This window comes from Pristiophorus japonicus, chromosome 3 (genome assembly GCF_044704955.1).
Source record: "Pristiophorus japonicus isolate sPriJap1 chromosome 3, sPriJap1.hap1, whole genome shotgun sequence".
Classification (NCBI taxonomy): Eukaryota; Metazoa; Chordata; class Chondrichthyes; family Pristiophoridae; genus Pristiophorus; species Pristiophorus japonicus.
The window spans coordinates 90,630,119-90,648,260 of NC_091979.1; the positions used below are offsets into that span (position 1 = coordinate 90,630,119).

The 18,142-nt window shown below is 40.6% G+C and overlaps 1 protein-coding gene across 2 annotated transcripts in view; it reads right to left on the reverse strand.

Moving 5' to 3' along the window:
- Positions 1-2,895: 2,895 nt before the first annotated feature.
- The window catches only part of gca (grancalcin), a 31,090-nt gene continuing 15,843 nt past the window's right edge, over positions 2,896-18,142 (reverse strand). The window contains exons 3-8 of one of the 2 annotated variants that reach the window (XM_070875535.1): positions 12,914-12,998; positions 11,227-11,270; positions 10,326-10,473; positions 6,243-6,356; positions 5,322-5,380; positions 2,896-3,303 (exon numbers count right to left, since the gene is read on the reverse strand). In XM_070875535.1, coding sequence (XP_070731636.1) covers positions 3,277-3,303; positions 5,322-5,380; positions 6,243-6,356; positions 10,326-10,473; positions 11,227-11,270; positions 12,914-12,998 — 477 coding nt within the window. In that variant the 3' untranslated portion in view covers positions 2,896-3,276. The remainder of the gene's footprint in view (positions 3,304-5,321; positions 5,381-6,242; positions 6,357-10,325; positions 10,474-11,226; positions 11,271-12,913; positions 12,999-18,142) is intronic. The other variant, XM_070875537.1, reaches the window with a different exon arrangement.

Sequence of the window (18,142 nt, forward strand, 5' to 3'; positions counted from 1 at the left end):
CGCCCCCACATCTTGCTCTGTGATGTGGCTCATTGATTTCTCCATGCTGCTGTGCTGCCTCCTCCATTCCTGCAGGCTACTGCTGCCCAGCATCTGGCTCCACTGCAGGCTCACTCCCGTCCTGCTGGCCCAGTATCTGGGGTGGGGGAGTCCGCGTACCTAACTCTCCTCCATAGGGGACGCCCTTGCTGAGGTGAGGACCTTCCTGTGGAACCTCTCTCGCCTCTCCTCTGTTGCCATCTCCCTGGGCCTCTCCATCTGCCAAATTTTTGCCCACTTCGCTTGTCTATATCTCTTTGCAGATTTGTGTCCTCACAATTTCCTTTCCCAACCATTTTTGTATCAGCAAACTTGGCAACATTACACTCAGTCCCTTCATCCAAGTCATTAATATAGATTGTAAATAGTTGATGCCCCAGCACCGATCCCTGCGGCACCCCACTAGTTACCGTTTGCCAACCGGAAAATTACCCATTCATCCCTACTCTGTTTTCTGTTAGTTAGCCAATATATTACCCAACCCCTAAAACATGGGTCGACCATTTCTAGTGACTGGAAAGGCTTTGTGAATTGAAGACTTTTCTCATGAGTTTTAACATCTCACAACTGCAAAAGATATCGGGGCCAAAATTGCCCACCGCCCAAAACGAGGCGCACCTACCGTTTTCAATGCATTCTGGCCGGTCTAATGCACGGGGCAGCCTAACCATCAAATTTCAGCACTTGGGGATTTTTTTTGGCGCGGGGCTCAAGTGACCTCATCATGGGGGCGGGGCAGAGTAGCAGTCACTAGCAGGGCAGAGTAGCCAATGCCGTCAGTCATCAGCATCACGTCTCTCCCCTTCAGTTAAAGGGGAGGGTCGCTGCGAACTATGCAGCCACTTTAGTGGTAAACACTGGGCTACCAGGGAGGGTTTTGGCCTGGCAGCCAAGAGGGGGTGCCAGGCTGCCTGGCCGAACTTACTTCCATAATAGTCGGCTCGACCTGGCAGTTGGCCAACCAAAAAATATATGGTATTGCCAGTAGTGACACCTCCCCTTTAAGGGCAGCTGTTCCACCATGCCAGAGAGGTGTACCTTGACCAAGACCATCAGCAGGCCGGGGCCATTGGAGGGAGCAGAGTATGGCAGCATACCACTGCAGGACGTGGACAGCTGTGAAGCCAGTTCAGTGACTGCAGTGCAGGCAGGCAGAACAGGTAGGACGAAGGAGCTGCAAGAGTTCGTAGAGGGAAGTGACTGGGGCCCAGGAGAGGCACGAGTTCAGGGCTCAGAAGAGGCGAGGGGCCCAGGGGCAGCACAGGCCACCCCACACTGCGATGTGTGTGCGCACTAGGTCCGTGCAGCAGAGCTGGTCTCTAGTCATCTTAGGTAATCCTTGCCACTGGACCAAGACCTAGCTCTTTCAAGCCCGTGTGGTGCCTGGTGTGCAACGGCCACCACATGTTAAAAAAATCCATGCACAGGCATCTTCCACCCTTCAAGATGTAGTTCGAGATCTGGAATATTAGGTCCTTCATTGAAACACCTTGAATGCATCCCTTTTTGGCATGAAAGCAAGTCATCCTCGCTTCGCGGGACTGCCTATGATGCTGCTGCTTGAGTCCCTGCCAGTTGCTAAGAGGTTGGCCACCGCACGCATGCTGCGGGAACACAGGCGGAGTGGTCCCGGACTCCGTTCCAAAGCGAGGAAGGGCAATTTTTAAAGTGGTGGCCCCTCGGTCGAGACTCGATGGCTATGCCGCTTTCAGGCAGCCAGAGGCATTATAGAAAGGGGCATTTTCAGCCCCTGATGTCTTGGCTGCACAGACCTCACTTCACAGTTGGAGGACTGTTAAGTTGGATAGTGATGGTGAACATACAATGAAGAGAAGATTCAGTGTAATGGAGTGCAATATTATTTGGACGGGGTCAAAAACAATAAGACTACAGTCCCCTAGTTCTAGTCTCCCCTATCAGTAGAAACATCCTTTCTGCATCCACCTCATCAGGCCCCCTCATAATCTTATGTTTCGATAAGATCACCTCTCAATCTTCTGAATTCCAATGAGTAGAGGCCCAACCTACTCAACCTTTCCTCATAAGTCTACCCCCTCATCTCTGGAATCAACCAAATGAACGGTCTCTGTATATATCCTTCCTTAAATACAGAGACCAAAACTGTACGCAGTACTCCAGTCAAGTGAGTGGTGACTTGGTCAGTTGCCAGGAGAATCGGGGGTTAATTTCCGATCATTAACTCCACAACTGGAGTTAACCTTCATGTACGAATGTCTTTGCTTTCTTTTATTCACTTAGGGAATAGGCAATTTTAACTGTTAAGAAGTACTTTAATGGGCTATTAGAAATTATTGTGCAGATAACCCTTGGATAGGGGTGAATGAACAAACATCCTGTGTCTGTTTCGTTTGTCTCAAGGCTGAACTCGAAAGTGTAGAGAAATGACATAAATCTTACCTTAATTAAAACAGGTTTTAGTCTGTCTTACAACTCTGAAACGGGAACATGAAAATTGAATCCGATGAACAAAATTCAGGTTTCTGGCACAATTTGGTTACACAACTTAAAAGATGAGTGCCTATGAGCATACATGATTTTTTTTTTAATTAAATGGAGGGAAGGAGGGTGGGGAGGATTTTTTCTATAATGTTTTTGGGCACGATATTTGTTTAGTACAAATAGATAGTGAGGCATCAATTTCTCTTCACACAAAGACACTTTATCTAAAAAACATTTGTCACTAGTTTTTATTTTATTGCATTGACAATTGTGTATCCAGCATTAACCAGAAAGTAAAAGTTTTATTACATGGTGAAAAAGCATTATGAAAATGTGAAAAAAATATAATTTTTTTAAAAATCGCAAATGGAAATGCTAGTCAAATGCAAAGTGATGTTTGGTTCACAAAAATTGTGATTATTCATATTAACCTGGTTACATCATACGTTACAATAGGCTAAAAACCTAAACATTTGTATTAAACTACGCAAAATTCCAAGAGGCACAACTGCAGCAAAGCCATTTACCTGTAAACTAATATTTTGCAAGCTATTAAAGAAATACGCAATTTGGCAAGTGACAGCATAACAAATTGTGTACACATCATAAAATCCAATTTTCTTTTTTATTTTACGCAATAAAAAAAGAAAAAATATACAAAACCACTAGACATGTATGCAGTTTGAGCAGGTTCGATTTATCCTCAAAGCAATATAAATCACTGGTTTCAATCCATCATCAGCGATTAGTCTTTGCATAATGGATGCAATTTTCTGCTCAAATGGACATGGTGCATTGGATAAACTACAAGAAAGAATAGTGAAGCAGAATGAAACAGTTAATATTCATTGCAATTGCTGAACTAGTACTAAATAGCAACAAAGATTATAAAACAGGTCCGGTTACATCCATCTAGAATATTTCAAGACTGATTTAAACAAATCTAAACCACCCTTTTGAATACATGCTCCAAATACGAGGTAGCTGCTCAGTATTCAGTAATACTGCAATATTTAAACTATAGAATACATTACCTAAACATCTGAATCCAATGTCAGGATTCTGACATCCCAACCCTGATATCTGAAACCGCTATCACTTTGTCCTAACTGTTGTGTCCTTGGATGCTCTAATAATGACTCCACGAGGCAGTGTGTTGTACTTGAACTGTAGTGACCATAGTCCTTTATTTATTAACTCCAGAGTGAGGATCACATATGGTGGCTTGCCTTTTATACTAGGCCAGGCACACCTGTGCAGGTGACCTACAAGTCTCCCACTGCTGTGCCCTCTGGTGGCACATCTTGTGAAAGTACCAACAGTAGCCATGTAGGTACATGACATCACTCTCCCCCAAGTCTTTAGTGCAAATTGCCTCTGCATTGATTGTGCTCTGGGCTTAGTTCTATCTGGTTGACCCTTGGCAGGTCATTTCAAACTTGGATGAGTGGTTGGTGCAGTCGAATGCTGGTGGTTGATGTTTGTGTGTCCCTGACCACTCCATTCTCCCCCCCCCCCCCAACCACATAGATGATGACTGAGGTTCCTACCATTCATATACATTCGAGTTCAGAAAAACAAGTTTGCATTACATTTGTGGTTTCATTCTGAGACAAGTACGTTAGACTGGTGAGATGCAGTGACTGGTGCGCAAGGACAAACTAGTTCCAGAACTGCTGGATGGTGTCCATGCAGTCTGGTGGCAGCGCGGTGCCCTGTGTTGGCAGTGGGAACCCAGTTGGCTCAAGTTGCCTGCTCTTGGGGCTGTTGCCATGGTTCCTAGCGTCGGGTAGGTTGTGACCTCCCTGTCCTTTCTTTGCACCTTGGGTCGCTGCTGCTCCCTGAGGGGCTGTCGTCTAGCAGTGCACAAGAAACTGCTGACTCACTAGCCTGGGTGTTGTTTGGTTTGGGATCCTGGCTGATCTCAGTCCCCTTTGGGGGTATTGTAGCAGGTGACCCTTCTTTTCCAGGTATGGCCTTGGTGGCGATGGGGTCTAGGGGTTGCACTTTAGCAGTTTGCTCTTTCAGGCTCGTGGCAGTTGGTGCCATCGGGTGCCTGAGAGGTGGAGCCGATCAGGAGCAGAGTATCTGTGCTGTTGCCCTTTGAGGCCGCTTGCTCTGTAGCTCGTGTATTGGCTGCTTGTGGCCACGCTCCATGGTGCATAACTCTGGGCCCCGGGTCGCAGGCTACAGCATTGGGTAGCTCGCTGGACCTGTGCGCTCCAGTTGGATGTCTGCCCGCTGCATTGGCTGCGTGCAGTTGAAATCTTACATGGATATTCTGTAGCTCCAATGGCTGGTTGCATGTACACAATTCTGATCGTCAGTTACACATTTTATCTCTAACTTACCAGTTGCTATTACATTGAGAGTGTGTGGAACTGTCCCTTTAATTGTAGTGGGTTGCAGGCCTCCTTTAAGAGAGCCTTGCTTTCTTTACCCCAATCCCATCCTTGTCGCCAATTGTTGTGTCCTTGGATGCTCTAATAATGACTCCACGAGGCAATGTGTTGCGCTTGAACTGTAGTGACCGTAGTCCTTTATTTGTTAATTCGAGTGAGGATCACATCTGGTGGCCTGCCTTTTATACTAGGCCAAATACACCTGTACAGGTAACTTACAAGTCTCCCACTGCTGTGCCCTCTGGTGGCACACCTTGTGATCGTACCAACAGTAGCCATGTAGGATACATGACACTAACCATCTCAAAAATAAATACTACCTTTGAGTTCACCAATACCAATGTTTGCAAGCAGTTATTGCTACCGGCACAAGTTAGAAGCAAAAATTTTAAAGCTATGGTATACACTTTAGGCACTTACATCATCATAGCCAAAGTTCACATATCCTTGCTGCAGGCTGTCTCTTCGTCTGAAAGCATCTGTAACAAAATAATAATCTAAGTTATGGGTAAAACAACCAGTTTTAGTCACTATTCAAAATGTAATAATTTAAATTAAAGATCTGCATGACCCAATCTCTCTGATGGCTCAGTAAAGGAATGAAATGTGCAAGTGCAGGGTTGAACTACAGTTCAGGAAGATCCTTGGCAAGCTAGATTTTAGCCAGGGGAGTTATGGAGGTACTATAAGTTAGGCTTAACCTATGGAGGGAAGGTAAGAAATAAATGAATTAAGGTCCCCACTCCTGCAGGCAATACTGTGACAAGGATGGAATTACATCAGACGAGACAGATATCAGGATAAGGAACTCACTGAAAGGTACTTTGCAAAAACCATGAAAGAGAAGCACAATGTCAAAAAGCAGTTGTGATCATTGGTAACATCGTTCAATCAAATGAAAACTGAAGAGAAGTTCTGTGCACTCCCAGAAGGCCACAGAGCAAACATCCTTATGGTCTACAGTTGTACATGAGTCAGACCCACGACTTACTGTCTGTTATAATAATGGGCAGGATTGCAATCTTGGACGTTTGAGGAATTTGGTTATATTGTTTAATGAGTTTGAACAAAATTACAAGCTGGAAAATAGAAATAGAAACATCTCTGCAAAGAGACCTTTAAAAGAATGGAATGTAAACGTTTTTACCATTGACATATTACTCTGGTTATGGAGAGCCAGGCAGTGCTATTAACTTTGGAATATTGGGCCAGAATCTACAGTGGGTATGATGGTATACTCAGAGTACGCCATCATACCGCTTTTGAAATAGATTGCAAGTTCAGGATTTCCGCATAAAATACAACAGTATGAGAATATTTAACACTATAGATAATGCATACCTGTAACTGCCCTTAATTTTACACAACAGGCAACATAGTCATCAAAGTAAGTCTTGCCATCCTTGCAGTAGCGCTTTATAATACCAGTTATAGCTTGAGCACTCAATCGGTATCCTACAAATACCAAAAGTAAAGTTTTCAAAACAAGTTAATGTAAAATCATGCTCTTAGCTGAAAGATCACTTAAAATATTTTATAAAGCTTACAATAAGCAAGATAAAAGCAAAAAATTGCATTGCAGTTAAATTCTTAAGAATTGTAACAATTCCAGGCTCCTTGGGTCAGAGATTTGTTTTGGAAATTTCAGCTCATGTACCATGATGCTGAAAACATTAAAACAATGCCACTCGGATGGTAGGTAAACCGATTATAGTGGAACCAAACGTATACTATTAGTCAATTAAAAATAAATGAGCCCTTTCCACTGTTAGTTCTCTATGTAAATTAAGAGTGCAGACAAAATGTTACCTCATTGGTTTGTGTTCATACTGCTGCTTCTTCTGAAGGATCTCAGGCTTCTAGAGCTTAAGCTGTGTCTAATAAACTAGGCCATTTCATTTACAATCTTATATATCATGGAGCATTTCTGCAAGAGCTCGGAATATGTTGCTCTAGACTAATGATATAAAACCTCAGAAATTAATGTTATTTTAGTTTAAACTATTACAAGTTATTCTACAATTGATGCTAATATTCCAAATTTACACCATTAGCTAGCTGAGAAAAATATTAATTTTGTTGAGTAAATACAAACAAAAATGTGATATTGCTCAAGGAAAGCAGAACTAGCTCAATTATCTTTATGCTCAACTATACACTCTCCTTTTATGAAGTGTGACTTCATATTCATTCTCTTGGTTATTCTACTTGGCCAGAAATATTCTTGACCACTAGTGCAGGTTTTTAGTAAAATTCTGCCAGAGTTTTAATGAGATGAAATTTTATGATGAGCAGAAATTTTCTCCAATTAAATATTGGGAAGACCTTTGGTCCCTGCCACAAATCTGCATTCCATGGCCACTAACTCTATCCCTCTCCCTCGCATCTATCTGAGGTCAATCCAGACTGTTCGCAGCCGAGGAGTCTTTGACCCTGAAATGAGCTCCCGGCACATATCTGCGACATAATTAAAACCGCCCATTTCCACCTCCATAACATTGCCCAACTCCGCCCTTGCCTCAGCTCATCTGCTGCTGAAACCCTCATCCATGCCTTTGTTACCTCTAGACTCGACTACTCCACCACACTCCTGGTATTCTACACTACGTAAACCAAAACTCGGCAACCCGTGTCCTAACTCGCACCCATGTCCCGATCACCCATCACCCTTGTGCTCACTGACCTATATTGGCTCCCGGTGAAGCAATGCCTCTATTTCAAAATTCTTATCTTGGTTTACAAAACCTTCCATGGACTCGCCACTCCCTGTCTCTGCAATCTCTTTCAGCGTCACAACCCCGCGAGATACGTGCGCTCCTCAAATTCTGCCCCGTTGAGCATTTCTGATAATAACTGCACAACCATTGGAGGCCGTGCCTTCAGCTGCCTGGACCCCAAGCTCCGGAAATCACTCCCTAAACCTCTCCCCTCCTTTACGACGCTCCTTAAAACTTCTCTTTGACCAAGCTTTTGGTCACCTGCCGTAATTTCTTCTTGTGGCTCGGTGTCAAATTTATTTGTTTTGTCTTATAACAGTGCTGTGAAGTGCCTTGGGACATTTTACTACGTTAAATGCGCTATATAAATAAAAATTGCTGTTGAATATTACCAATCATCTCCCATGGCGTTAAACTAGCCAAGTCAGAGAATGCGGTCTCTCTTACCAGTCTCTGTTGTCTTTGTGTTTGTGTCTCCTCTTCTGTCTCTCTAATTCTCTTCTGCCTCTACATTTTTGCTTATTGTCTCCCCATCCTCTTCTGCTTTTCTGTCTTTTTCATCTTTCCTTTCATACGAGATAGTGGGTGGTATGGAATTGTGTGGGAAGCAAAGTAGCACCAGAGGGCTGCAAGCTACATTTTCTGGTGGGGACTGCAGAGAAAGTGTGGCACGAAACTCTCAGCAGCTTCCTTCTCATACCCTCCTCCATCACTCATGCTTCCCCCTAACCTTTTGCTCCCATATTGTCCTCCATTCATCTGCTTTCTCACTACAATCTTTCCATTGAGCTACCTGCTTAAACCTTGCTTTTTCTGCTATCATGTTACATTTATAATCCTTCATCCATTCCCTCCTGGATATCTATTCTCTCCCTCCAAAAAGGTGGGTGGCGAGGGGTCCCTTCACCTTCTTCCTCATTGCCAAAGACTTGGTTTCAATATCTCAAAAAATACTTGAACTCATTAGAATGAGGAAATGCACTCAATCAGCTTAAATATAAAAAAGCTAGTAGTCTTTTTCCTCTTGCATATGGCTTCAAAAAAAAAAAATTACCTGTATAAAGCTTTTGAAATTCGCCCTCCAGCTTTTTTTCAAATAATTTTGTTAAATAGCTAAACAGAAACTACTAGTAACTAAAGAAAATTATTCAGCATTTCAGTGTCTGAATAGTACTGATGCATCCTGGGAAACTGGAAACTGAATACGCTCAGACAGCACAATACAAATTTAGCTATCATTCTGGACAAAAATATTAAGTACAAACCCAGGCTTTTGGGACAGACAGGCATTCAATTAACAAAAAATTAATGACATTAAAAAAGCACAAAAAGACAACTAAGTGCATAAATGTAATGTTAGTGAAATTGACATTTTTTGTTTCAACCTCAGCAACTGGATAGAGGACAATATATGATATAGAAAATGTGTTATTGAAAAAAGTGGCAGTTAAAATTCTTTTCAGAAAGCAATTTCCGTGATTTGTGGGAGGAAATAATAGAGACAGTAATGTTACAAGAAGCCACGTAAGTAATACGATTACGATTGCAAATCCTATTCGATTACCACCAATAGCACTACAGGGAACTTCAGGTGAAAAGCAACAGGTATATGTAGACATTTTTACATTGTAATTCCCATAGGAATTATTTTTGGAGAACTTGCCAATGGAGGGTGTGACCTATACAAGAATTAGTTCATGGGAAGAATGTAATTGAAAAAGCTGATCCATCACTGGTCTTTGGTAACCACTTCGGATTGTTGTTACCCAGGGAACAACCAGTGGAAATAATTAACTTGCCATGAATGGCATTATAAAACACCTTCAAAGTGACACTTTTCCAGTATGGGCTTAGCAGCTTTCCAAACTTTGACAGTTGAATTACATTATTGAGCAGTGACTTGTTTGAGGTCGACTTCTTAAAAGATTGCATTCTTACTCAGCACAAAAGAGCAGAAAAAGTTTGTTACATTGCACAGCTTTTTTTGAAGATTTCAACCGGTGTTTATCTTTTTAATAAAAATGATACTCATTTAACTTATCTTTTTAGTTCAAGGTGTCCAGGATAAAGAATTCAACAAAGAATGATTTAATATTTTAAAACATTTAATTCCTATCTACCAAAAAACTGAAGGATAAACAAACTCCAGACCAATATTTTTTCTATGAGAGAACATGATCTAGCACTAATCAATATATGCTACAGGCCCTTGTAATCAAGTAACTTCAAATCAAGTTTTAATGAGTCGTGTTTACCATCCCACTGCTTAAGCAAGGTTGCCCCAAAAATCTAGAAATCTCAAAGCTTTAATTCCTCAAACTGCTTTTTCGCTCATCCTTCAACTTCCTTACCCATCGTCTCTCCATCCCCCATTTCTTAAAAAGTTCCTCAATCAGCTCCCTTCCACCACTTGTATTGAAAATTTTAAATTCATTAATTACAAATTTTCTTTAGGTAAATTAACAATTACCCTAGTCACGTTAAATTAAGTTTCATTTGCAGGATGTATTATATTTAGGATAAAATTACATTTGTTATCACTAACAGTTCTAGAAGTATAACATGGTCACCTTAAATAATAATGCAAGCAGGAAGATACATTAAATTCCACTCAATATTGCCAGTGCAATTAGTATACATATTAAAAGACTTTAAAAATATTTTATCACTTTAATATGAACAGCGTAGGATGAGATTTACTACTTACCCATTGATGTAACAGCCTGACCAAGTTCAAGCGGTTCTATTGTTCCACTTCTATCCTGATCATACATCATGAAGTTCTGTTTCCATCCATTCAGTGCTGCCCACAGCTCCTTAAATTCATTAAAGCCCATTTTGCCAGTCATATCTCTCTGAAATGCTCTGGTCAAGAATCATGTCCGTTGCTAATAAAACGAGAGCATCTACCAGATGAAGTTTAACCCAGAATTATCACTATCCCAAAACATTTTACCAATCACTGCAATATTAAAACTGCATACTATAATCTTCCAAAATATGTAGTTAATAAAAAAAATTAATTAAAATGGGAAAACTGTAGTTTGATGTTTTAGTTAACAATAGGAATAAACATAAATCTTAGAAAGTTGCTAGTGGACAAGTATTTACCCATAGAGCACCTTGTTATAATTTTGGCAATGGCAATGATGAAATAAAATGAGAGAGATGCTTTATGGGAAAGATTTTGTTTCAATAGGGTTGAAGTGGTAAAGAAAGTGACCATAATAATGTACATATTCATTATAAGATACAACCAAAAATGCTGGAAACACTCAGCTGGTCAGGCAGCATCTGTGTGAGGAAAAAAAAGAGTTAACCTTTCAGGTGTTGACCTGCTATGATGAAAGGTCATTAACCTGAATCGTTAATTGTTTTTTTCTCTCCACAGATGCTATCTGATCTGCTGAGTGTTTCCAGCAATTTCTGTTTTATTTCAGATTTCCAGCATGTACACTATTTTGTTTTTATACATATCAATTATACTCAGTTTCACAAGTTAAATCATCTGCATCTTAAACACAAATTCCTGAAATACAGATATCATATCAGTTGTATACAGGACTAAAGATAAATATTCTAGTGTTGCACCAAGTTTTTAAGGATACATCCAACATGGCTATCATGATTCTGCAGGTCTCCAAACTAAAAGCTGAAAACAACATGACAAATTAGGCATGTGAAATGAACAATTTGCAGTAAAAACAGGTTAACTTCTATGTTTGAATTTTTCATAAGTTATTCTAAACCAAAGTAATGCAGGTTTCTTTTTCAACTATACTGTGTAAACTCTTATGAACAGGAAGCTTCCCTCCTCCCACATTAAAAGAAAATAAGGAACTTGTATTTATAGTGCCTTTCACAACCTCAGGACATCCCAATGTGCTCCACAGTCAAAGCACTACTTTTGAATTGTAATGTAGGAAACACAGCAGCCAATATGCACACAAGGTGATGAGTTGAATGATCATGCAAACTATTTTAGTGATACTGGTTGGATGATAAATGCTAGCTAGGACATTGAGATCTTTTTCCTGCTCTTCTGCGAATAGTGCCATGGGTTCTTTTACATCCACCCAAGTGCAGCATTCCTTTAGTACTGCACTAAAGTGTCAGCCTAAATTATGTACTCAATTCTCTGGATGTGGGGCTCAAACCCACAACCTGCTGTTTTAGGCGAAGGTTAAGGCTGCACTTAACACCAAAAGCTCCCAGAAAAACCAAGGAAATAGCAAGACCTTTTTCCACACTTTCATTGTGAAAGACACCAATAAAGCTACTAAAGTTTCAAGATTGGTTTTATCATACAACTAAAATACAATTTTAATTCATCAAATTCAACACTAATTCTGCTTACCCACTCTTCCCCCATTATCTGTCTCCCCTATTATAGCTTAAGCTAGTCTACCTTTTCTATGATACAAAGAAAATAGAAAGAAAATCTGCGGCGAGTGTCTCGACTCCTGACTCTCCCAAGCCTTTCCACCATCTATACGGCACAACTCGGGAGTGTGATGGAATACTTTCCACTTGTCTGGGTGAGTGCCGCTCCACCACCACAAGAAGCTCGATACCATCCAGGACCAAACAGCCCACTTGATTGGCACCCCATCCACTATCTTAAACATTCACTCCCTCCATCACCAGTGTACCGTGGCTGCAATGTTTCACATCTACAAGATGCACTGCAGCAATTTGCCAAGGCTTCTTCGGCAGTACCTCCCAAACCTGAGAGCTCTACCATCTAGAGGGACAAGGGTAGCTGGTGCACGGGAACACCTCCACGTTGCCCCTCAAAGTCACACACCATCCTGACTTGTAAGTATATCACCGTTCCTGCATCGTGGCTGGGTCAAAATCCTGGAACTTCCTCCCTAACAGCACTGTGGGAGTACCTTCACCACACGACCTGCAGCAGCTCACCACCATCTTCTCAAGGGAAATTGGGGATGGGCAATAAATGCTGGCCTTGCCAGTGACACCTACATCACATGAATAAAAAAATATATGTCTTATTTCTTCCTTCTCCTGCTTCCTGCCTATCATTTTGGAGATGGAAGAAACTTCTAAAACAAAGGCTGTGTTTTAGGCAATTGGTAATAAATAGACAAGATGCAGCCAGGGTAATGTGATTTCTTTTGAAATACACATGCAAAACAAGAGATGTTGCCAACAAATGATAATTCTCAACAGTGGGCGCAAGAACAGTACAAACAAGTAAAGTCATTTACAGTATATGAAGTATAAACAGGCACGGAATGTTCTACAGTCTACAGATCGTGAAGAATTGCTTACGTTTGTAAGTACCATGTATCCCAGACTGTGTTAAACATCGCTGCAGTTCCTCAGCATCCACTTCTCCATCCTGTAAAATAAAGAGCTAAAAATACGTTGATATACAAGAGACAGAAGGCGCTTTGAACAGAAGGTTCCCAACAATTTTACATTTTATCCAATTATCTGATTTTACACCAAAAAATTTACAACCCATGTACTGCAAATATCTTAACAGTTACAAAATGTATAAATACAAAAGCAATGAAAGCATTCAAATCTTAAACTTTAATGCCTGCTAACTGCATTTATTATAGTGCTTCAGTTATGATTCAGAGGAACAAAGCACATTGTAGTTTTATTGGAACATATTAAAAATTCCCATCAAGCTACATTTTTCTCTGCATTTACTGGGTGACACTACGTTGAATGACTGGCGTTCATGAGTTACTGGATTGGCAAGTGTACTTTTTTTTTTTGCTTTGGTTGTTGAAATTTAATTTCTACAAAACATTGAGAAAATGTTTTAGTTCAAAAAAGTATAAACCTAAAAAGTAGCTTCATGAAAGATTATTTTTACAAGATATTGCTGAACTACAGATTACTGTATTCTGAATACTTTTCTGCCTTTTAAAAAAAAAAGGCAGAGCTGAAGAGTTTCATACCAGTCCATGAGTGAAGTACAGTGGAAAAATTGCAATTCCACTTTAAAAGTAAAATTGAATTGAAGCCAACAACTTAATTTGCAGTACTGATAGCTTGAAGCTATCTACGGAGTTTTCCGAGAAAAAAATGTATACACAGGGTACAAGTAATTCACAGGAAAAAATGGTTCGCGGTCATTTTCCAAACAGGTCCAAGCAGCACATGACTGGAGCAGTATTTTACACATTTGCTTAGTTGCAGATCTTGCACATTTCCATCCTTGAAAATTCTAGGTATTTTAACAGCTTGAAAACACTGTTCTGGTTGTGTAGCAACATGTACTGAGACTAGGGGATTCTGTACAGGCATGCATTTTTTGCATCATTTCAAGATTTGTTTCAGGGCATATTTGATGGTTTATAGACTCATGCCACAAGAATCATGGTTGGTTTTATGTGCCTCTGTATTAATGCCCTAACATTTTAGATTTCTGATGCATTTGGTGGTCAAGTGATTGACCATGATAAAGTCCAAAAAATTCCTGGTGGTTATTACTGGGAAGCATAAGCCACCAAGTGTAAATCTCAGCCTTGAAGGTCATGTGTACCATATTCAAAAAGTGTAAACTTATTTGGGCACTAATCCCAACTTGAATGGAGTGAAGCAGACCTATGCCACACAAAAGAATGGTTTTGCTTTTTTAAAAAAGCACATTTCAAATGCATTAACAGATTATTTGATTACAGAAAGTTGCTTTATAGCATACATCCCTTGGGAAGAACAAAGAGCTGCCAGTGACCATAGACAAGACAGCACACTACTATTTAATCACAATAAATAATTCCATAATCTCATTCTATAATCTGCAATATCACCTTTCCAATAGCACAAGAACAGTTTAAAGAAATCTAAAATCATTGCATTACTTTACTACATTTCCACTTCTAATTTCAGCTTCTAAACCCTACATGCTGTCAAAGTGAAAGGTAAATTCGACAACATGGGTTACAAAGGAATTACAGCTTTTGCTTTTATCCTAACCACGGCATTTTGAACTCAAAGGTATGGCTGGAAAGTTTACCCTTAACCTCTTCCAGTAGGTCCCATTTTCAATATTATAAGTCAAAATTGTGTTTAATAAAAAAATAGGTTACTGTGGTCTTATTAACAAGAGCAGGTATTGACGAGATCCAACACCGCCTCCAGTGCAGCCTTCGGCCGCCTGAGGATTAGAGTGTTTGAAGACCAGGCCCTCAAAACTGCCACCAAGCTCATGGTCTACAGGGCTGTAGCAATACCTGCCCTCCTGTATGGCTCAGAAACATGGACTGTGTACAGTAGACATCAAGTCGCTGGAGAAATACCACCAATGTCTCCAAAGATCCTACAAATCCCCTGGGAGGACAGTCGCAACGTTAGCGTCCTCGACCAGGCCAACATCCCCAGCATTGAAGCACTGACCACACATAGTTCGCATGCCAGACACGAGACTCCCAAAGCAAGCACTCCGGAACTCCTTCACGGCAAACAAGCCAAAAGGAGGGCAGTGGAAATGTTACAAGGACACCTTCAAAGCTTCCCTGATAAAGTGCAACATCCCCACGGACACCTGGGAGCCCCTGGCCAAAGACCGCCCTAAGTGGAGGAAGTGCATCCGGGAGGGCGCTAAGCACCTCGATTCTCGTTGTCGAGAGCATGCAGAAATCAAGTGCAGGCAGCAGAAAGAGCGTGCGGCAAACCAGTTCCATCGACGACTGTTTGTCCCACCTGTGACAGAGACTGTGGTTCTCATATTGGACTGTACAGCCATCTAAGAACTCATGCCACGAGTGGAAGCTAGTCTTCCTCAATTCCGAGGGACTGCCCATGATGATAATGCATGATGGAGTAACCTAGCTATTTGGAATCTGGGTTCAAAAATGGCAGTCCTGCCATTGTAAAGAGGAGATCCGTTCCATAGGAACTTTCTTAAAAAAAGACTAAGTTTTAATGAACAGAATTATCTTCACTAGAGCTTTAACCAAGACATTTAGTTCCATTAAGGATTTTTGCCTGTAAAATTACAGTATAAACTTTCACTTGACTGAGTTGGTAATGAATATACAGTTGTGAACCTCAACTTAAATTTTACCAAGTGACAAAAGCTTCATAATAAGCTGGAAATCCCAGCCTCCCTGGGTCCGTACTGAGTGTCTACGGACCCGGGAAGGCATCGCAAAAAACGTTTTTCCGATCTGTCGAGCTGGAACTCAACAGATCCAACACATATCAGGTGCGAGGACATCTGCAAGGGCAAGATTGCAGTATTTACCCATATGTTGCCCAGCAAATGTCCTCAAAATTCTTGCATCTGATAAAAGCAGGCGTATAACCTACTTTTACAGGCGTAAGAGTTTAAAATACAAAAATATAATTGTTAAAATAAAACATTTTTAAAAACCCTGCCCACTACTATGTTACATTTATTTTTAATCATAATTAAAACTTTTGAAAATCTTGGGGAAAAAAAAAATCGATATTTATTAACTTTAATTTTAATTATGTGAGGTGTGTTTATTTTTTTTTGTGTTTAGTGTGTTTTTTTTTCAATAATAGCAATGAGAACTCGTAGATACAGAGTTCTCATTGCTATTAATGAGAAAGCTGTGCAATACTGTACCTGATTGGCTGAGCAGTCACATGTGACTGCACCTTCTGCATGGGAACCAGGAGGACAGGAGCACGCTTCGCAGCGCAGCAAGAGAAGGCCTCCCCACCGAAATCCCATGCGCCTCCTGGACCACCAGGTAAATTCGTAGAAATGTTTCAGGTTGGAGGCAATTGCCCATGGGAAGCCTCCAACTGCAGTTTCAGCCCCATTATGTTTGCTAATCACACAATGCTGCAGCAACTACTGTCCTCATCCTCCAATAGAATGCCATGATGCAATAAAGAGCAATTTTACTATCAGATAACAAGTCTTTTAAAAAATGTAACAACTTTCATCATGCGCAAGCAGAAAGAAACACTTCGACCAACCTCAAAAAGAATGGGGGGAAAATTGTGGTTGGAGGTTTCCTTTGCGCGAACGCCCCTGATCCGAAAAAAAATCAGCAAAAGTACCCGGTGGTCCTGGGGCTACGTAGGATCCCGGCCGGAGGCCTAGATTCATTATGCAGCACACGGGGAGATGTCTTTCACGTATGTACATGCTGGAGTCACGTGGGCCTGGACCAATCACTATGCAGTATTCTAACTTAAAAAATAGGAACTCCATTTGTACGAGTTCCCATTACTATGAGAATAACCCCTTAAAACACCGAAACACGGCATAATAAATAAATAACACCTCACATATTTAAAATTAATTGAAATTAAATGTCATTTAAATTAGAAAAAAAGCTATTTTTGGGGAATTTTTTTTCTATGTGTTTTAATAGGGTTAAAAATAAACTTCCTAAATGGACAGGTTTTTAAATATAAAAATGAGCGTTTAAATTTAATTTATATGTTTTTAAAGTGTTACGCTGGTGAAAGTAGGCTATGCGCCTGCTTTTACCAGGCGTAAAAGTTTGAAGGACATTCGCTGGGCAAATTGCTCAATCTCTCCCGTGCGGATGTCCTTCCTGTGGGGATACGGAGGATCTGTCTAGAAATTGACAGATCGGAAAAGCTGGTTTTTGGCACATGCGCATCGCACCCTGAAAACCAGCTTTTGCGAGGCCACGCCGGATCCGTGCGCACTTCATATGGACCGGACCCGGCAAGGCTGGAATTTTCAGCTCATACAAGTTGAATAGTGGATTGTTCCGCCAACCTATTCACTAATCAGTCCCAAGCTCCAGCCGCAGCTCTTCATCACTAGTAGCTTAGGTAACATTTGCTGCTAAATGCCATTGATCACCAATTCGTTTTGCAATCGGCAAGAGTAAAAAAAAAATCCCATTAAATTTATTTGTATATGGCTAGGAAATACTAATTCACTGTACCAGTCAGCCTATCCTAAGAAATGTAAAGTTAGGAAAGCAAGCCATTCATATTTTCAGCAGCCATGTAGATTTGATAAAAAAATAGCTATGATCATTTAGTTTTCATCTACTGATTTTATAATTATTCTTCCCGATTCCTGCCTCAGCCAGATGTTAATTTTAGACCTAGAGTTAAACCAGAAACCCATATAAAATTTCTGAATTACTGTAATACCTATTAAAGACCAACAGAAAAAAGCAAAAAGAAACTTCTTTGGATTCAGAGAAGCTAGTTTTGAAAGGGTTATGAATTTGTCGTTAGTTCTCAGCATGTGTGCGTCTAGAAAACTATAATGGGCAGTTTATATCAATAAAGATTACATTTTCCAATAGACCTTAGCCAAGATTGTAAAACTGGCAAGTGCAATTTAGATTTTTATTTTTTAAGAATCAAAAACGATCTTTGCTTCCAACCCCCTTTATTTGGCCCCTCAATATCTGGCTGTAGATTTCATTCAATTCATGAGAATGACCAGAATTACACATCTCCAGAGTCAGGTTAAAGTATTTTATATTAAACAGTCCAGGTGTTACTATGGAAAAAAGGTTTAAGATAGGAGATGAATAGAAACATAGTCCTGGATTGCATTACCAATAC